Source organism: Monodelphis domestica, chromosome 6 (assembly GCF_027887165.1).
Source record: "Monodelphis domestica isolate mMonDom1 chromosome 6, mMonDom1.pri, whole genome shotgun sequence".
Taxonomy (NCBI): Eukaryota; Metazoa; Chordata; class Mammalia; order Didelphimorphia; family Didelphidae; genus Monodelphis; species Monodelphis domestica.
The window spans coordinates 80,478,693-80,500,313 of record NC_077232.1 but is presented as its reverse complement, the minus strand read 5'-3'; the positions used below and the strand labels follow the sequence as shown (position 1 = coordinate 80,500,313).

Genomic DNA, 21,621 nt, shown 5'->3' with positions numbered 1-21,621 from the left:
AGTGGGTCGTGCATTGCCTTTACCACTGAGCTCTTGGGAGAGGAAGACAAAAGCACGTGTCTGTCCTATATTGGAGTCTGAATGCACCCACCACTAAGAGGATCTGGGGGGAGAATGACCCATCTTTTAGGCCCAGTGTAAGGGCTATGTCTGCTCTCCTCTATGACTGAGCTCAGTTTTCTGTCTCTCAGAAAGAATGCCAGAGGATGGAGAGGCATAAGCTCACTGAGGACAGGGTCCGAATGTTCACCAGCTGGGGCCTTGGCATTTGTTTGCAAGATCGTACATTTGTGTAAGAGCTGGAAGGGGTCTCAGAGGCTATTGAGGCCAACTCTTTCTTCCCTCCCTTTTATCGAGGGGGAAACAGAGACCCAGAGACTTTAAAAATCAGAGAAGTAGCAGGGCTGGTATTCCAATCAAGGACTTTTGATTTAGAAATCAGTGCCTTTTTAATGTGTTTTAATTGTACCATCCACTTACTTCTTGGGCTTCTTAGATGGTGTCTCAGATTAACTTTTAATTCTAAAATTCTACATATCCCCTACTACATACAACACAGGGAGAATGTTAAAAAAAATTCCACGGTAAATAAAGAATAATATTCTTTCACATCCCCCATGCAAAAGAGTAAGACATATTTCTTTAAGGAAACAAAGTCTTAAATCTCTAGGACTGTTTGGTAAGGTCACAGAGACCCAGCCATTAGGCTGAAGAGGGATATGGTGACTCAGGTTTCAAGACCAGTTCCTTTTTTTTTTTCATTTTGGAATAATGATTGATTATACTTGAACAGTGAAAATAATTATTTTATTTTGGGCCACAAAAGTGGACATGCTGGCTACTATTAAGAGAAAAAAGACTTTCAGTATATTCTTTCCTCTACCAGCATAACCTTCTGAAAATCTTTTATCCATCAGAGCTCTATTTAAGGCTTTATTCTCCTGGAGTTGCTGGCTGGAGGTAGAAGCCACTTGCTGAGGTAAGTAGAGGGACAGGGCAGAATCTACTTTTGGGCTTATCTGGGAAAGGAGGTAGCATTATGCAGAGGTTGATGGCTTTTTATTTTCATGCAGGACTACTTCTTACTCTTTAATTTTTCATCCCATTCTTGAAATTTATCCTTATAATCAGGTTTTTTTTTCTTTAACCCTTACCTTCCATTTTAGAATAAATGCTGTGTATTGGTTCCAAAGCAGAAGAGTGGCCAGGGCTAGGTAATGGGAATTAAGCAATCTGCCCAGGGTCTGAGGTCAGATTTAAACCAAAGATCTCCCATCTCTAGGCTTCGCTCTTAATCTACTGAGCCACCTAGCTGGACCCTATAATCGATTTTTAGCAACTCAGTTTCCCCTTTGGTGGGAGCAGAGTAGTGGATTACCCTTGTAGCTTTCCTCTAATAATTCATCCAATAATAATAATATTGAATAACATTTTGAATCTTTTGAATGATATGTTGAATAACAATTCCTGCCTGTCCATATGCTAGTGGCACCCCTGCTCCTTGGACTGACCCTATCACAAAGCTGACTGGCTTCAATGTTTGAAACTCTTGCAAGTGGTCTCTCCCTTGTGGCCTCTTCTGTTTGTGTATAAAGGCAGCTGAAGGGAGCTACTTAGCCTTGATGATTTTATAGAGAGGTGAGCCTGTTTGGGGGTGCCAAATGGGTACCTCTCTTTGGAGTATACGCTCATACTCACCGGTGCCTTGTTGAGAAAGTGGCATGGCTCTTGATTGGGTTTCAGGGACCAGGGCTATCTCCATCAGGATTCACTGACCAGGAAGGTTGGGAATAGAGGAGAGTAGGAACTGTCCCTTCCTTCTGTACTGAAAAAGTGAGTTGGCAGAACTGCCTGGACTTCCTGGTTTACAACCTGTGCACGGACATAGTTACCTCCTCAAAGGGGTTGTTAATGGCAGCCTGGAGGCAGAAACATGGGAGAATTGTATGGATACCTGTGAAAATAAAGTGTGATATCCTTTCACGTCCTCCATGTGAAAGAGTGAGACATGATTCTGCAGGAAAACAAGGTCTGACAGGGACTGGCAGGCAGATAATATGCATGCCTCCAGCTCTCTGAGCCCAGGTCAGAGACCAGAGAATGGCTTCTACCAGTCTGAAAGATGGCGCTCGCTCAGTTCAGAAGAGAATTGTTGCATAAGCACATGGTGAGGAGGCGTGTTCGTTCAGCTTGACAGGAGAGTTCTTAGACAATATGCTTAAACCTTAGTCTCTTCTGTAGAGAAGAGGGAATTAAAAGCAACAACAACCCTTACCTGCCATCTTAGAATCAGTATTGTGCATTGGTTCCAAGGCAGAAGAACAGTAAGGGCTAGGCAATGGGGTTAGGAAGTGTCTGAGGTCAAATTTGAATCCAGGATCTCCTGTCTCTAGGCCCAAGGAGAGAGAATTTTGATTTTGTAGGCAGTGTGACCCAATAGTCTAGTGTCCTAGCCAGAAAAGGGAGATTTCTTGAGCAACATCAACCTTGAGAATTTTCTTGTGGGCAGTCCAAAATGAAGAGCTTGGATATTCTTCTAGAGCAGGGTTTTTTCCCAACTTTTTTGATTATAGATCCCACTGGCAATTTGGTAGAGACTCCTTTTCAGAATCATGTTTTTAAATGAGTAAAATAAAATACATAGGATTACAAAGGAAACCAATTGTATTGAAAGAAGTTATCAAAAAATATATATTTTAAAAAGAGATATTGGGGCAACTAAGTGGCTCAGTAGGTAGAGAACCAGGCCTGCAACTGGGAAGTCCTTGGGTTCAAATCTGACCTCATGCACTTCCTAGCTGTGTGACCCTGGGCACATCACTTAACCTCAGTTTCCTAGTCCTTATCATTCTTTTGCCTTACAACTGATACTAAGATAGAAGGTAAGGGTAGGAAAAAGAAGGAGGAGGAGGAGGAGGAAGAGAAGAAGAAGAAGAAGAAGAAAGAAGAAGAAGAGATGCTTAAAGACTTAGTGAAAGTGTGAAAAGATTTCCTGAAAGTTTCCAAGTGTGTTCTGGATAGATCTCCAATGCATCGCTACAATGAGAGGAATTTTTAAGGTTAAGATGACTTACAATGAGGCAAAATGTTGTCAACTCCCATTATTACAATTAGTTTTTCAGACAGTGAATATTCCGTTAAAGGATACATTCAGTATCCCTAAAGTGTATCTGTCTATTTTGGGGGAGTCTAATATACAGAGTGGTACTGTGATTTTAAGAGTAACTATGGAGGATTATGCAGGATAGAGATATTTTGTTTAAATGTCAACTGACAATTCCAAATTAAATGACTTTCTTTGGTGAACTTGTGGACTACTATGTGGCCTTTATGTGTTTTCTGTGTCTGTTTATAGATTTCTGTGAAATCTTTTTTTTTTGTCATTTACATTTGCTGTAGGATAATTAAATATTACACTTTTTAAGATTTGCACTTGTTACCTTGAGTGTGGGTATGATAGCTAGGGTATCCTTTTTACCCGTATCCATAGAAATATAGACAAAAGGTATACCTTAACTATATTTGGAGATTTTCCTGGATTAAATTATGGGTGGAAGCAATGAGCCAAGGAAAGAAAATGATCTCTTTTGGTTCAGATCCAATCTATGTGAACCTAGAATCTTGAGAGGGTCCTGACCATGGAGAGATCATCTTCATTCCTATCATTTTCATCATTAGAACTTCTGTCCCTGTTCTGGGACAGACCTGTGCACTGCCTCTTAATGAATAAAGGTATAGTAATGACTAAACTTTTGGCAATGATTAACAACTTGGTCCTGTGAGGAGTCTCAGTACTGTGGCAAGGATTCATACAGATGACTGCTGGAACAACTGTGACCCATGAAGAATTCCTGGAATATCTCAGTCAGCTGACTGTCAAGGAATGGGAATATCTTTGGTTCTAATGCAGGGAAGCCTCGTAATGGGAGGAAGCCTGGTGCCCTTGATAAGACTATTGGTGACGGCAGCTACCTTCTTGCCTCCATAAGTGTAGAAACACAAAAAAAGATAGTTGGGTCCCTGGACAAGCATCTTCTCCTCCCAATTTCTTAAGGCTGAAATGTCTATCCTAAGACTCCTAAAAGTCAGGGATCTGTGGCTCTTCCTTACTGATCCTTCTACCCACCCCTCTGGGCTGTCAGCCCTGTCTCCAGTCTATTTTTTTTGCCTAGGCTGTTTTCTGCATAACTCATCATTATGTCACCAGAGGCAATCCACCACTTCATGACCCCAATTTCTATTCAGCTCGCTAACCTCTATTTTAGTCACATATAACAGTGAGGAACATAGAGAAGGGTCAGTAGGTCAAGGACCCGAGAGAAAGGGTTTAATGGGGGGCTTTTAATAGGGATGCATTTGGAAATCTCTGTCTTAGGATATGGAGGTGGTATTTAGGGGTGAGGAAACAGCTGCTGGAGGAAGGTATTGGACTTCTGTCTTTGTATGTTCTATAATGGTGTTGGCTGTTGGGTTTAGATACTGGACATCTAAAACTAAAAAACAAACATGAGATGTTGAGATGTAAAAGTCAATTGAACTGCTACCGGGGTCCATTTTCCTGTGACACAGGCATGCTCAAAAGAATAGAGAAAGCCTCATAATGTGTAGTCAACAATCCAGTTATCATTGCCCTGGTGACATTATCAATGTTAAACCTTTAAGTGTCTTCTGTGCCCAAGGCTTCAGGCCACTCACAGTACAGGCTAGCACTAAATTCTTCCTTAGAGATACACACACACACACATACACAGAACTCTAAGGAATCCAGGAATACTACACATCCACAGTCATATTTGCTCATCCACGAAGAGTTTCACCCTCTTTTATTCATAGAATTAGACAATCAAAGAATCATAAGATTTGAGAACTGGCCATCTTAATACCCAGCTTATATATGAAAAGAATCCTTATTATAACATACTCAACAAGCCATTATCCAGCCTTAGTTTAAGAACCTCCCAAAAGGAGGGGGGTCCCCAGTACTTCCCAAGACAGTTCATAGCACAGCTTGATTTGTTAAGAAGTAGTTTTATTTTTTCCTGATGTGAATAAATTTCCCTCTTTGCAAATTCATCTATTGCTTCGGGTTCTTCCCTGTTGGGGCAAACAGATCAAATCTAATCCTTTAACCTCCATAGTAATTCTGGATAAATATTTGAAGATATCTATCAGGTCCCAGCAAGTCTCTTCTCCAGGCTGAACAGTCTGCATTCATTTAATAGATATTCATATGGCATAAACTCAAGACACTTTACCATCCTGGTTGCCCTCCTTTTGTTTTTCTTTCCAAAGGAATTTTGCAATTGTGGTATAAGGTGGATGTGCCTGAAATAGAAGCTGAGAAACCTGGCTCTCTCTGCTTTTATAAAATGTTGCTGTCAGGCAACTTCAGAGTGGGAGAAAGGCTGCTCTTCACCTTAGAAGTGTATGCAAAATTTTTTGCCTTTCTTCTCCCACAGATCAACTGTCTTGTTTTGCGGATGGTGTAAACAATTATAGTCATTTTATTGATATGACCTTCTTTCCATTTATCCTTAGCATGCTGTTCAGTAATGATTAAGAGTGTTCTAAATTAAATATGGATAAGATGATGGAATACTATTGTGCTAAAAGGAATAATTAACTGGAGGAATTCCATGTGAACTGGAACAACCACCTCCAGGAATTGATGCAGAGTGAAAGGAGCAGAACCAGGAGAACATTGTACACAGAGGCACATTCAAATGTAATGGACTTCTCTACTAGCAGCAATGCAATGAACAAGCACAATTCTGAGGGACTTATGAGAAAGAACACTATCCACATTCAGAGAAAAAACTGTGGGAGTAGAAACACAGAAGAAAAACAACTGCTTGACTACATGGGTCAAAGGGGACATGATTGGGGATAGACTCTAAATGATCACCCTAGTACAAATATTAATAATATGGAAATAGGTATTGATCAATGACACATGTAAAACCCAGTGGAATTGCACATTGGCTATGATAGGAGGGGGGTGGGAGGAAGGGAGTGAAAGAACATGAATCATGTAACCATGGAAATGTTTTCTTAATTAATCAATAAAATAAAAATATAATAAATTTTTTATTATTTATTTATAAAATAAATAAAGAAATATGGATAAGATGAAGTTTTTTTTGAGGCAGCTAGGTGGCTCAATGGATAGAGAAAGACCTAGGTTCAAATTCAGCTTTAGATACTTACTAGATATATGATCCTGGGCAAGTCACTTTCTCTATGTGCCTCAATCCACTGGAGAAGGAAATGGCAAACCACTCCAGTATTTTTGCCAACAAAATCTCACAAACAGTATTTTTGTGTTGTGGTCCACAGGGTCAGTCATGAAAGTCAGACTCAATTGAATGACAACAAGATTAATTTTGCTGCAAGTTTTATATGATTTGACTACCAGACAGTCCTGCAGTCGATGGTCCATGTAGCACAATCACATATGTGGTCTTAATTTAGAAACTTTAGTGGGTAGGCTAGATATAGATCTGATATGTGGGGGATTGGGGTATAGCTCAAGGTGTAGGCAGTAACCACAGAATCTTTTGGGCTACTACAGCAAGGGATTTAATATAAATCACGGCTTTGGTGCTCTACAGGCTTAGCCAGGGCTTGTCCTCAGAATGGTTTCACACAAAAGACATTGGACTCAAAGGAGGAAAATCTAGGCTTAAATTCCAGAGATGAGACGTATTGGCTACATTACCTGGGGCAAAGGATAGTGTTCAGGAGCTGAGCAGAGGGTCATAGTTTTATCAGAAGACTTGATTATGGTTTTGTACTTCTTGGGTATGTCCTAGACTTAATGACCTTGTGGTTACCGTTGCTTTTTTTTTTTTTGCAGAGACAGTGTGGCTTCATGAAAAGAACACTGGACTCATAACCAGAAAACCTGGGTTTTAATTTTGAGTGTGAAATGTAGTAAAGGTATTACCATTGGAAAATTCCTTCAATTCTCTAAACCTCAGTTTCTTTATCTGTAAATAAGATCTCCTGATACATGTACTTTTTTTTAAAACCTTTAAACTATTTTTATTTTTTATTTTTTTATTTATTTAGAATATTTTTCCATGGTTATAAGATTTATGTTCTCTCCTTCCCTGCTCCTGGAGATCACAGGCAATTCCACTGGGTTATGCGCATGTCATTCTTTAAACTATTTAAAAATCTTTTTTAAACCTTGCTTTCCATCTTAGAATCAATACAGTGTATTAATTTCAATGCAGAAGGGGGGGAAGGGCTAGGCAATGGGGATTAAGTGGCTTGCCCCAGGTCACACAGGTAGGAAGTATCTGAGGTCAGACTGGAACCCAGGACCTCCCATTGCTATGCCTGACTCTCACGTAGCTCCTCCTAATACATGTACTTCTTCACAAAGCAATGGGGTAGAAGTAGCTAAGGAGCACAGTGGATAGAGTGTCAGACCCAAAGTTGGGAGGTCCTGGGTTCCAATTTAACCTCAGACACTTCCCATCTGGGTGACCCTAGGCAAGTCACTTAATCCCCATTGCCTAGCCCTAACTTGCTCTTCTTTTGCCTTGAAACCAATACTTAGTATCAATTCTAATTCAGAAAGTAAGGGGGAGGGGGTTGTTTGTTTTTTTTAAAGAAGTGATGGGGGAGTATAAAGAGAGAAATGAATTTGCCACGAGGAGACCTGTGTTCAAATCTAAGCTCTCTTATGTGCAACTTAAGCCATTTAACATTTATGGGTCACAGTTTACTCATCTGTAAAATGAAGGGACTTGTTGCTTTCTAAAATCTCTTCCAATCCTCAATCCTATGAATCCTTTGGCTGTCGTGGGGGAAAAGCACTTTGGTCAGCTATACAGATCTATTAGCAATGTCAGCTCTTTAATAAATAGTCCTACATTTTTGTTGACTTAATTTAGCCTTGTCAATTTTCCTCAGGGGTTGTACTAAGGCAAACAAACAGAATATATCTTACCTCTGCCTTCTGGCGATTCTCTTTCTTGATGACTCCCAGTTGCTTCTGTACTTTTGGAATCTGATATGTGGTCTGAGGTACCTGTGCAGGATGGCAGTGACTTGAATTATTAAGCAAACCAAGAGGAAAACACAAAACAGCAATCTTGAAAGAAACAAGAACCCCAGTAATACCAATAATCCTTATTTTCATCTTATGTTGAGTGTAAAGCCGCCATTCGCCTGGATCTGCAGAAATCTGGTGCTGAGTGTGGTGTACTGATTTGTGAAAAGCAGTTCTGTGCTTGAGCTTCTCTTCTGTTTCTGTTTTGTTTGGCTGACACTTGTGTGTTCCTTGTTACAATGAGCTGACAAGTTTTGCCAACTGACTGTGAGTCCCAACTCCATGGCCAGATTATGATATTAGCAATAATGCTAGTCAATCATTTTCAATAGTATGTGACTCTTTGTAACCTCATTTGGAGTTTTCTTGGCAAAGATATTGGAGTGGTTTGTCATGTCCTTGTCCAGCTCATTTTTAAGATGAGAAAACTGAGGCAAATTGGGTTAAGTGACTTGCCCAGGGTTATAAAGCTTATTTAATAAGAATCTGAGGCTGGATTTGAACTATGGAAAATGAGTATTCCTAACTCTGGGCCACCCAGCAGTAATAACTCACAATTATGTAGCATTTTTGAAGTTTACAAAGTGCTTTCCCTCCTAATACCTCTTTAAATGAAGTCTTTGCTTCGGGGAATGAGATTGTGGTCTTCAGTTATTTGATAAGCTATGATGGAGAAAAAGGATTTGGGGGGGGGTCACAGTATCTGTAGCTGGAAGAGACCTTCAACTTAGTCACTGTATGTGACCTTTGGGGAGCAATGTAAATCCTCTGAACCTCCATTTCTTCAGTGTAAAGTGAAGATAATATTTTCATTTCCAGCCTCCCAAAATTGATGAGAGTAAAAGGTTTTGTAAATTTTAAAAGTGTTAGAGAAATAGGAGTGATCGTTATTATTGTTGTTGTTATCGTGTTTTTATGTTCCCTGTAGCACTGGAGTGGGACTTAATAAAAATTCCAACATGGTAGAAAAGGCATAGTTGGAGAAAAACATTGGATTTGTAACTATAGGATGGTGGGTTTGTGTCTGATCTCTCCTTACTTGTGTGGCTTTGGGCAAGTCATTAATCTTTCAGCCTTGGTTTCTGACTTATTGATTTTTAAAATGACTTTCATGAAGATAACATGAAATCATAAAACCACACTTGCATCTTGTGTTTTCTTAAATAACATTTAATTTCTTAGAGTCAGGCTAGCACAGTGGATAGAGTGTTGCTCTCAAGGTTAAGAAGACCTAGGTTCACATCCCATCCTTGACATATTACTGATTGGGTGACCCAGGACAAATCACTTACTTTTTTAATACCATAGGCAAGCTTCTCATACTATAAAGATAACTGATCTGTGTTTTGGTAATAATGATAGTATAAAATTATCAGGTTTTTACATAATACTTTATCCTTGCAACAACCCTGAGAGATGCTGTGATTATCATCCTCATTTTAAGACGAGAAACTAAGGCTGAAAGAGCTAGGCAAGATTTGAACCCAAGTATTGTTGACTCCCAAGTCCATCACTCTACTTACTACACCTCCTAGCTATCTTTGGTAGAGGAAGTTCCTCACCAGAAGTCCATTATAGTATTGAAATCATAGACCTCGGTCAAATAAAAATTATTATAATTATTTATGTTGTCATTATTTATGAAGACCAATACATGGCACAGGGGATAGAGTGTTGAGTCAAGAATACTCATCTTCTGGAATTCAAAGTTGATTTCAGACACATACTAGCTGGGTAGCCCTGGGCAAGTCACTTCACACAATTTGCCTCATTTTCCTCATCTGTAAAATGAGATGAAGAAAGAAATAGCAAACTACTCCAGTGTCTAAGCCAAGAAAACGGTCATGAAGAGTTGGAAATGATGGAAACAACTTGACAACAATATCAACAAACTATTTATGGCATTGCATCACAGACCACTAATAAAAATGTTATAACATATGCTATAGAAATAGCCAAGGCATAGGAACCTAAGAACTGTCCTCCATGTCTCACGGTGCTTTAAAGATGCAAACACATTACAAAAATGCTATTATTGTTAGGAAATTTACATAACCAAAAAGATAATTGAACACCTATTCAAAGCCATTTCCAAAAATGAAAACATATTTATTATATATTATATTAATATATTATAATAAATATACCTATGATAATTTCAGATGAACAACTTGGCAATTATACTCTATCTCCTCCCCTTCTGGTCTCTTGGATTATCTGTGATTGCCCGTGTATACAGTTGTGCCCAATCTTTTTAAAGAGTCTGGGCAAAGTCCTCCTCAAAGGGCTACTCTTGCCTCCTGAGGGGTGGGAGTGACACTAGGTTCTTGAAAGCTAAATAAAGAGGCCTGATCTGTTTTCTGAGGACCAGTCTAGAATTATAGAGAAAATTCTGTCTAGTAGATTGACTACTAGATGATAGGTTTTTTGGTCATGACTTGAATTCCTAAAACGTAGTCATGGCATCATAGAATGTCAAGACTTTTGAGAGTCATGTTGGTTGTCCAAGCTATATCTTAAGCTCCTCTCCATTTCCTATAAGTGGTCATCTGTTGTCTTCTGGAAGGCCTCCAGGGATGGAGAGTTCATAAATTCTGAAACAATTTCATACCAACAGTATGATGGAAATTGTACATGACAAGCTGTTGTCTAGCCACTATTCATTGTTCATAGGAATGGTTTGAACATCTGTTGAAAAAAAAATTTTTTTTTGGTGGCTCCTATCTATCTAATCCTTGGGTTTGTCCACTCCATAGTGCAAGGAGCAATGGATTTGGAGTGGAAGGTTCTGAGTTTGAATCTTTGCTCTGTCATTCGGTACTTGACCATGGACAAAATCATCTAACTTTTATGCACTTTCCTTTCATCATATCTAAAATGAGAAGATTAGACTAGATGACTTTTAAGGTCCCTTCCAGCATTAAATCTATGAATGTCTACAAACCAATAAATTTTGGTTTGACTGAATACTGTTTGATACTTTGCCAATTCTCTAGGATCACACCATGGGCCATATCCTTTTACTCTAGCGTCATCCCTTCCCAAGGAGCCTATTAATTACTCCTAATCATTAGTGCACATCAGATCCCAACCCCTCCTGTATGGTAGGGATTTAACCATTAGTGCTTTTCTTCTAGTTAAGTTCATATTCCCTTATATCGTGATAGCATAAATGTTCGTGTGTCCTGCTAAATAAAGTAGCAAATACTCACTGGATCTGGCTTCTTCAAACCTGGAATTTCATCAGGAATTAAAATGCTTCGGGGCCTCGGGATAGTCAAATTAAACTCCTTCGGCTTGGTTATCTTTGCTGCCTTGTGCCGGCGTTTCCTGTTCTCTAATACATCGCTCAGGTATTTGATCAGTGCTTGGATATCTGGTTCCCATCTTGAAACAATAGCAAAAACAAGAGAAGAGTCAATTCAGTTGATCAATAGACATTTATTAAGTATTTGATCAGTATAACATGTTGTAATGACGCAAAGTTAATCAATTAATCAACAAACATTAACGTGTTAAGCAAAGTATGTGCCAGGCACTGGGCTAAATGCTCAGGATACAAAAATGAGCTAAAAGACAGTCTCTACCCTGAAAGAGCTTACAAAATAATGGAGGAGGCAACATGCAAACCTTTATACAAATCAATCTTTATGTAGGATGAAGTAGGAAGTAATTAACAGAGGGGAGGGCACTAGAAGGAAAAGGGTTGGGAAAGACTCCCAGTAAAAGTTTTTAATCAGGACTTAAAGGAAGTGACAGAGGTCAGTAGGTGGAGTGGAGTAGGAAGAGCATTCCAGGCATGGGGGACAGCCAGAGGAAATGGGGTGTCTTGTTTGTGGAATGGTCAGGAGGTCTTTGACTGGATCAAAGAATATGTGGCAGGGATTAAAGTGTAAGAAGACTTGGAAGTATGTGGGACTAGATTATAAAGGATTTTGAATGCCAATATTTGATCTTGGAAGCAATAGGGAACCACTGGAATTTATTGAAAGGATTTTCAGAGCAGTTTCAGCTTTCACTGTGCGAGAGAGAGAGAGAGAGAGAGAGAGAGAGAGAGAGAGAGGGAGGGAGGGAGAGAGAGAGAGGGAGAGAAGGAGAGAGAGAGAAGAGAGAGAGGGGGGGGAGGGAGAGAGAGGGAGGGAGAGAAGGAGAGAGAGAGAGAGAGAGAGAGAGAGAGAGAGAGAGAGAGAGAGAGAGAGAGAGAGAGAGAGAGAGAGAGAGAGAGAGAGAGAGAGATGGTCAGGCTTATGCTTTAGATAAAATAATCCTTGCCCTCATGGAGCTTATATTCTAGTAGGGATATAAAACATGTGCATATAATGATGATACTAATCCTTAGATTTGGTTTGAATCTTTGCTCTGTCACCCAGTACCTGTGTGATCACAGACAAAATCAAGTTTAGGAAAGGCCTCATGGAGGAGGTGGCATTTGGTTAGTTATTATTATTAATAAATAATAAAATAATATTGATCGCTTCCAATAAATATTGGATAACCAACCCTATTTCCCACAGATGAGGGAAAACATAGGCTATGAAAATGTGAATGAATAGTATGGATATGTTGTACGAACACAAAGAATATGGAGGCAGTTTGAATACCAAGTCTTTTGAAAAGCAGTTTGTGGGAGGCAGCTGGGTAGCTCAATGGATCGAGAGTCAAGTCTAGAGATGGGAGGTTCTGGGTTCAAATCTAAACACAGATACTTCCTAGCTGCGTGACCCTGGGCAAGTCACTTAACTCCCATTGCCTAGGAACCAATACACAGTATTGATTCTAAGATGAAAGAAAGAAAGAGAGAGAGAGAGAAAGGAAGGAAGGAAAGAAGGAAAGAAAGAAGGAAGCAGTTTGTGGGTAGTTCTTCAACTAATCAGTTGTTATTCAATAATTTTTCAATAATGTCTGATTCTTCATTACCCCATTTTGGGTTTTCTTGGCAAAGATACTGGAGTGGTTTCACATTTTCTTCTCCAGCTCATTTTTTTTTGTCATTCAGAAAGTTTATGTTTAATTTAAATTTTGAAGAAATAGGTAAAAAAAAAACTCTTTTAAAAGCTCTTGACCAAAAACATTTCTCAACACCAAAAATATTATTTTATAGAAATCTGCAGTATTGGCATGATTAAAAACAATCAACTTATTAGGATTTATCCTAATGTGTCAGAAAGACCTGAGTTCTAATTCTGTCTCCAACTAGCTATATAACTATATAACTATATAACTATATATATATATATATATATATATATAAGCTATATAACTCTGAGAAAGTCACTTAACTTCTTTTAGCCTCAGTTTCCTCATTAGTAAAGTAAGGAGGTTAGATTCAATGGTTTCCAAGGTTCTCTATAGCTCTGAATCTAAATGACATTTCTAAGTAATATGTTGAATTGATTGGCATCAGGCAATCAATTAAATAAGAAAGTAGGCCAATGGTTAAGTAATTAGTATTTAGTACTGTTAAAACTGATCATTTTCAATAGCATTGTAAATCTGGTTAGGTATCCTTTCTGATTCAAATTTTATACATCATATAGATAAGGTGAATCCAGGACTGAAATGATCCAACTGCAAGTTCCAGTTTTTCATTAATCATCAGTTTCAAGATTTATTTAGAACACCCATTTTTTTTTTGTTATTAATGTTGTTAAAGTCATTTTCAGTCATGCCTAACTCTTCCTGACCCCATTTTAAGTTTTCTTGGCAAAAGATACTGGAGTAGTTTGCCATTGCTTTCTCCAGCTCATTTTGTAGATGATGAAACAAAGTCAAACAGAGTTAAATGACTCAGGGTCACACAGCTAGTATGTTTCTGGGGCCAGATTTGAACTCAGGAAGATGTCTTCCTGGCTCCAGACCTATCTCTTTATCAACTATGCTACCTAGAAACCCTCTCTTGTTAATACTAACTAGAATTTACATAGTACCTTGTAAATGTAATTTCATTTTATTCTCACAGTAACCCCAGGAGATAGGAGTGATTTTAATTTTCATTTCATATATGAGGAAATTGAGGCAGACAGAATTTAAGCAACTTGCTTGAGGATTCATAACCAGTCTGAGATTGAATTTGAATTCAGGTCTTTCTGAATGTGGTTTCATCATTCTCTCTTTTTCTTCCCTCCTTCCCTCCCTCTTTCCCTCCCTCTGTTCGTTCGTTCATTCGTTCATTCGTTCCTTCCTTCCTTCCTTCCTTTCTTCCTTCCTTCATCCCTTTCTTCATCCCTTTCTTCCTCCCTTCCTTTCTTCCCTCTTCCCCTCCCTCCATTCCTTCCTTCCTTCCTTCCTTCCTTCCTTCCTCCCTTCCTTTCTTCCCTCTTCCCCTCCCTCCATTCCTTCCTTCCTTCCTTCCTTCCTTCCTTCCTTCCTTCCTTTCTTTCTTTCTTTCTTTCTTTCTTTCTTTCTTTCTTTCTTTCTTTCTTTCTTTCTTTCTTTCTTTCTTTCTTTCTTTCTTTCTTTCTTTCTTTCTTTCTTTCTTTCTTTCTTTCTTTCTTTCTTTCTTTCTTTCTTTCTTCTTCACCTTCCATCTTAGAATCAATACTGTGTATTGGATCCAAGGCAAGAGCAGTAAGGGCTAGTCAATGGGTGTTAAGTGACTTGCCCAGGGTCACACAGCTAAGAAGTATCTGAGGTCAGATTTGAACCCAGGACCCCTCATCTATGGGTCTGACTCTTAATCCACTGAGCTAAGTAGCTGCCCCCAAGATGAGTCTTTCTGACTCCAGGCCTGGCACTCTACGGTGCCACAAGACATACTGCATATTACTGGCCCCTAAGATTTTGTAATTAAGGTATCATAACAAATGCATATAATCTCTTTTACATTGAAATATCACTCTTTAAATGTCCCAGCCAAGGCTATCCCTTGTTTAAACTGGTCTATAGGTTTATATCCACTCAAAATACAATTGATGAATCACCATGCAAACATACATACATACATATATATATATATATATATATGTATATATATATATATATATATATATACAAACCAAGCTGTATATAGGATAAACACTATGTATTTATTAATATTTCCTAATCAGCCAGAGGACACATTTAGTGGTTTGCCAAGGGTCACAATGCTAATATGTGTCTGGATCAGGATTTGAACTCGGGTCGTCTAGCCTACATATTAGGGTTAAGAATCTGGGAATCATCTTTAAAGAGATGATCCACAAACCCATGAGAAATGGTGAGATCGCCAAGCCTACTCTCTACCCCCTGCTCCATGCTACTTCTCGCAATCAGTTCTCCGTATTTACCAAAAACCTCCTATCTCTGCTTTGAAGAAAAGATGTCTGTTATTAGCCAAGCTGAAGTGTATGTGCGTGAGAGTGACAATATCTTAATCATGCTGATTAACAGATGCTCTGAGTTCACATCTAATAAACAGTCAACAGAGGAGGTTATTAACCTAATAAAAGAGCTGGCAACTGCCATGTGAAATTAAATCAATTCATTAAATCACAAGGCTGGCCATCCTCCTTAGAGTGTTCAAAAGGGAGGCCGGGCATGGATTTTCCCAGGCACCCGAGGCACACGGTCACTCAGCTGCGGTGGGATGGAGTGGAAAGAGTAGAACTTGGGAAACAGAAGGTGGTGCTGATGGAACAGCCAACTCTTGCCTCTCCTGGCCCTGTTTTTCTGTTGACTTTCCTTTTCATGCTTACTATTTAAATTAAAACCACCCTGGATGACAGATCCTCATTTCTCTTCTCTCCCCACACCTTGGAGGTGACTGGCGTGAACCACGCGGAAATATTCAGGGACTCAGCTATTCCAGTCACTGCTCTGGCCCTGAGACCAAGGCTGCAATGCAGAGAAATGAGAAAAGTCTCTAAATTTAGGGCAAAATTCTCTCAGTGATGTCAGTAGGCATCTGCATGTGTGGGGAGGAGGAGAGCTGAGAATAAGCATTCTTTGTTGGGAGACCAGGGAGGAATTTCGCCCTCCTCCTTTGGCTTCTTGTGGGCTCTGGTTACAAGGATGAGGTCTGAGGTCTCCCCCCAAGGCTTGGAGTCTTTCCTATGACAGGTGCAGCTTGATTTTGTAATGACAGACTTTCATGCTGGAAGGGACAGGATTATAGTTTGAAAACCAGAAGGGAGGCCCTTACATAGAACTCCCACATTTGACCCAAGAGAAAATGGAGGACCATTGAGGTAAAATGACTTTGGGGAGTCAATGGCAGATCTAGTATTTGAATGTAGACCCTCTGGCTTCACATCCTTCCTGAGCACAAAATAAATTCCTAGTTGCTGTGGAGTGGAGGATTTCCTGGCATGGCAAAGGTGCATCTGTAAGAAGTTAGGTTTGAAAGGGCTCCTCCGTATATTCCTTACTTGCCCCCAAAGCGGTACCCCTGGGATGCTTCCTTGGCCTATCCCTCATTGGAGCTCTGCTCTTATATTCAGGCAGGGAGGCACTAAGCATCTATTAAGCCTTTTCTAAGAGCCAGGAACTGTGCTGGGTGCTGGAGCTGCTAAGAAAGCAGGGTGGGGAAGGCCTATCTCAAGAGCTCATGTGGAAATATAATGGGAAGAGACAATGTAAATAACTACATGCACATACAAGATATTTACAGAATAAGTGGGAAAACCATTAGGCAGACAGCAAACCATTTTCCGACAGAAGATGGGATTTGAGCTGACTTGCGAAGGAAGACAAGGAAGCAAGGAGGTGGGGGCTGAGAAGGGAAGGAATGCCAGGCATGGGGCACCCACAAAACAAAGACCCAGAGCTCCAAGAGAGTGTCATGTGCAAATGACAGCAAGTAGGACAGTGCGGTTAGATGGCTCAATCCCTGGAGGGGAATAATATGTAAGAAGGTTGGAAAAGTGGGAAGGGGCCAAGTGGTATTGGGATTTAAATGCCAAATAGAGGATTTTATATTTGATCCTAGAGGAAATAGGGAGCTACTGGAGTTTTTAAAGATCTAGGAATGATTTTCATTCATTCAATCAATCCATATTTAAGTGTTAGCTGGTCCTAACTTTATTTTCTTTAAATTTTTTAAATTTGGCCAATTTCAAACATTATTCCTTGGTTACAAAAATCATATTCTATTCCTCCCTCCCATCCCCCTGCCCTTACCGTAGCCGATGCACAATTCCACTGGATTTTACATGTGATCAGAATTTATTTCCATGTTGTTGTTTGCACTAGGATGTTCATTTGGAGTCTACATCCCCACTCATATCCCCCTCGACCCATGTATTCAAGCAGTTGTTTTTCTTCTGCTTTTCTGCTCCCACAGTACTTCCTCTGAATGTGGATAGTGTAATTTCTCATAGATCCCTCTGAGTTGTTCAGAATCACTGCATTGCCGCTAGTAGAGAAGTCCATTACATTCAATTGTGCCACAGTGTATCAGCCTCTGTGTACAAGGTTCTCCTGGTTCTGCTCCTTTCACTCTGCATCAATTTCTGGAGGTTTCCAGTTCCCATGAAATTCCTCCAGTTTATTGTTCCTTTTAGCACAATAGTATTCCATCACCAACATATACCACAATTTGTTCAGCCATTCCCCAATTGAAGGGCATCCCCTCATTTTCCAATTTTTTTGCCACCACAAAGAGCGCAGCTATGAATATTCTTGTACAAGTCTTTTTCCTTATTATCTTTTTGGGGCTACAAACCCAACAGTGCTATGGCTGGATCAAAGGGCAGACTGTATTTTAGCGCCATTTGGGCATAGTTCTGATCCTAACTTTAAATGTGGCCATCTAGGAGACAATCATACAACATTAAGAAATTTAGACTTGAGCGGCCCAGTTCTTGAATTTTTGAGCTGTTTAGACTTGACTGGTTATTATTCCTCTGAGTTTGTTTCCTCACCTATAAAATGGGTATAATAATATTTATACTATCTAGCTCACAGATTTATTGTGAGGAAAGCACTTTGGAAAATTTGCAGTGACTTGAAGAAAGAAGTTGTCGTTTTTGCAAGCCTAGTCTAGGATTTCAAAGCACAGAGACAGCTCTTGTTCTCAACTCATCTAAACAGGGACTTAGGGATGGTAAACCAACCAGGACTGTTAAAAACACACAAGAATAAATAGAGACAAATCTTCCTTCCTATCCATATATCTGTCTGTCTGTCTGTCTATCTATCTATCTATCTATCTATCTATCTATCTATCTATCTATCTCTTTCTGTCTATTCATCTATCTATCTCTTTCTGTCTGTTATCTATCTCTTTCTGCCTGTCTGTCTATCTATCTATCTATCTCTTTCTGTCTGTCTGTCTATCTATTATCTATATCTTTCTGTCTATCTATCTCTCTCACTCTGTCTGTCTGTCTGTCTATCTGTCTATGGATTGGGTCTGCCTCTTGGATATAAAACGGCCCAAATGACCAGTCCATGAAAATAGTCCTTGCCCTGGACCATAGGTTAATTCTGAGTAGTCCAAGGGGGTTAGCCTGGATTTTTATACTCAATTGGCTAAAGGGAACCCAGGCTCAGTAGAACCCAACCATCTTGGACTGTGCCAATTGTAAGCCAATCGAAGAGGATCACTGAGGTTCACCCAGGAGCTCAGGGCCTGTGCTTATAGACTTGGTCATTTTAGTTGTTTTTATCTATGTGTTTCTCCTTTTCCTTCTTTCCCTATAGAAGAAGTTTTTAACCATTTTTATGTGGGTTTGAACCCCTTTGGCAATCTGACAAGACCTAGGATCCCTTCCCAGAAAAATGTTTTAAAATGCATAAAACAAAGTTCACAGGATAATTAAAGAAACCAATCAAATTGAAATAGTTATCAAAATATCTGAAATAGAAATTTCCAGACCAGTTCTTGCTCAGGCCTTAACACAGTGCCTGCCACAGAGAAGGTACTTGAAAATATTGATTGATTATTCTATGAGGAAGGGGCCTCACTGTATCAGGCTGCATTGGTATTACAATAATGTGTTAGGCATGTTGCAGGGTATATACAGATGAATAAGATATGGTCCTTACCCTTAAAGAATTTACAGTCAAAACAGAGGAGACAGGACTCAAACACATAAGCCCTGGATTTAGCATCAAAAGGCTCAAGGTCAGTTCTGGTGCTGCTATTTATTAGCCATGTAGCATTGGGAAAATGACTTAATCTGGTCTTCAGTTTCCTCCTATATAAAATGGGAGTAATAATGCCTATACTACTTTCATAGTGTTGGGCTGAAAACCAAATGTGATTATTTATATAAATACATTTTTTATTTTACAAACTGTAAGGGCATCATGTTGAGTTGTTATTACAGATAATTTTATACTCAGAAAGGAAGTCCAAAATAAAAGTTCAGACAAAAGGCTGTAAGAGATTTGAGGAGGGTGGAACAGAAATGACAACAAAACTATGAAAAACTGGCTTAGCTGAATCCTTGCATTTAGTAGGAGCTTAATAAACATGTTGTACTGGATTGAAGCCCTGCAATGGGGAGAAATTTACATTTAGTAAACTCAATGGTAAAAAAGTAATTGTCTCAGAATTAATGTGCCATGAGAATTTGTTGTTCCTATAAACCCTCAGATTGCTGAGTTCACAGATTTGATGGAAACGTTCATTTTTCTGATGTATGCACCACAATAAACACCTACGTGTAAAGGTAACCTTTGCTGAGGTAGCTGTAACTTTCTGTTGTGTTGTCACAAGCTGCTCCCCAGAGTCCTCAGTCCTGTGTCTAGCTCTAAAACCACTTCCCAATGCAGCATGATCTCTCTCCAGGTATCCCTGGGGAACTTTAGGGCCAGGCAGTGACTTTGATTGGCCTTGGATTTGGGCTATGGATCTTAAATTGTGCTTCTGGCTAGCCCAGGCATTGTGAATTGGTGTACCAATTCCAGGTGGATAGCTTTCTGGTGTGCATCATTGAGAGGTTCCTTAATAATCTCAAATATAATAGCATCTCCTCCCCAAATGTCCTCCTCAGGTTCCTCATCATGTGTGGCTTGGAGATAGTTCTGGCTCTGGGTTCTCTAAGGCTGGTCTTGGCCCTGTCAAATTGGATGGGCTTGGGGTATGGACTCAGTGACGGAGGACTAACCTTGCTAAGTGTGGAGGGACTCATCCTCAGATGGTTGGCCACAAGTAATTTTTTTTTTTAATTTTCACCATAGAAACTCACGAACATTTTCTCTTAAGGTGGAATGGCCAAGATCTATCCTGATGGAGGGAGCAGCTACTCATGAATTAAGTCATGGATCCTTAAAGGACCAAAGTAGAATAGTATCCAAGAGGATTGTAAATCACATAAAGAGCTAAACCATATATCAAGTGGGACGTAAAGTAAATGTGCTATGTAGTAAAGGTTGAAGAATACACATTATTCATCTCCAGTGTATTTGGCCAGACCTCGTATTGATTGCAGATTGTATCAATCCATCTAGTTTCGGGAGAATCTTGCCTGGAGTAGCCAATGGATTAGCTTAACTAAATCAGAGTCAATTCTTCAGTGACAGGAGGGGGAGGGCCAGGGATTGGGTACCATTTACTAGACTTTGAAGGAAAGAACATCACTGGGGAAAGAGGTCATTGTCCAATTAGGGATCCAACAGAACCAATAGAAACTGCTGTGGAGTCAAAGTCAGGGTGACCAAATCTGAAGTCTAGGATTTTAGAATATGCTGGTCAAGGACAATAGCTCCCTAGCAAGGAGAATGTAAAGTATGCCAGTAAGATGACAATTTGTCTCACACAACTTCTTCACTCAAGAGGGCATCATTTTCCCAAAGTGCACTAAAAGATTTGATCTAGCTATAGCACTGCTGGGTTTGTACCCCAAAGAGATAATAAGGAAAAAGACTTGTACAAGAATATTCATAGCTGCGCTCTTTGTGGTGGCAAAAAATTGGAAAATGAGGGGATGCCCTTCAATTGGGGAATGGCTGAACAAATTGTGGTATATGTTGGTGATGGAATACTATTGTGCTAAAAGGAATAATGAACTGGAGGAATTCCATGGGGACTGGAACAACCTCCAGGAAGTGATGCAGAGTGAGAGGAGCAAAACCAGGAAAACATTGTACACAGAGACGGATACACTGTGGTGTAATGGAATGTAATGGACTTCTCTACTAGTGGCAATGCAGCGATCCTGAAAAACTCAGAGGGATCTATGAGGAAGAGCACTATCCACATTCAGAAGAAAAACTGTGGGAGGAGAAACACTGAAGAAAAACAACTGCTTGATTACATGGGTCCAGGGGTTATGATTGGGGCTATAGACTCTAAATGAAGATCCTAATGCAAACACCAACAACATGGACATGGGTTCTGATTAAGGACACATGTAATACACCCAGTGGAATTGCGAGTTGGCTATGGGAGGGGTGGGGAGAGGGAAGGGAGGAATAGAATATGATTTTTGTAACCAAGGAATAATGTTTGAAATTGACCAGATAAAAATTAAAAAATTAAAAGAAAAAAACGAAGGCATCATTTTGTGCCTGTAGTATGCTGGCTTTGTTTCACTGGTGTTAATGAAGGTTCAAAGTGGGTGCTGTTGCTAATTTTTTTGGGGGGGCAGAGGAACAAATTAGAGATCTTAAGCTTTGAAAAAACCCTTTTCCAC

At 39.6% G+C, this 21,621-nt stretch overlaps 1 protein-coding gene across 3 annotated transcripts in view; it reads right to left on the bottom strand.

Moving 5' to 3' along the window:
* The window catches only part of CFAP99 (cilia and flagella associated protein 99), a 192,241-nt gene that overhangs the window by 81,382 nt on the left and 89,238 nt on the right, over positions 1-21,621 (bottom strand). For all 3 annotated transcript variants that reach the window (XM_056803661.1, XM_056803660.1, XM_056803662.1), the window contains exons 6-7: positions 11,275-11,449; positions 7,961-8,041 (exon numbers count right to left, since the gene is read on the bottom strand). In XM_056803661.1, the coding sequence (XP_056659639.1) occupies positions 7,961-8,041; positions 11,275-11,449 (256 nt within the window). The remainder of the gene's footprint in view (positions 1-7,960; positions 8,042-11,274; positions 11,450-21,621) is intronic.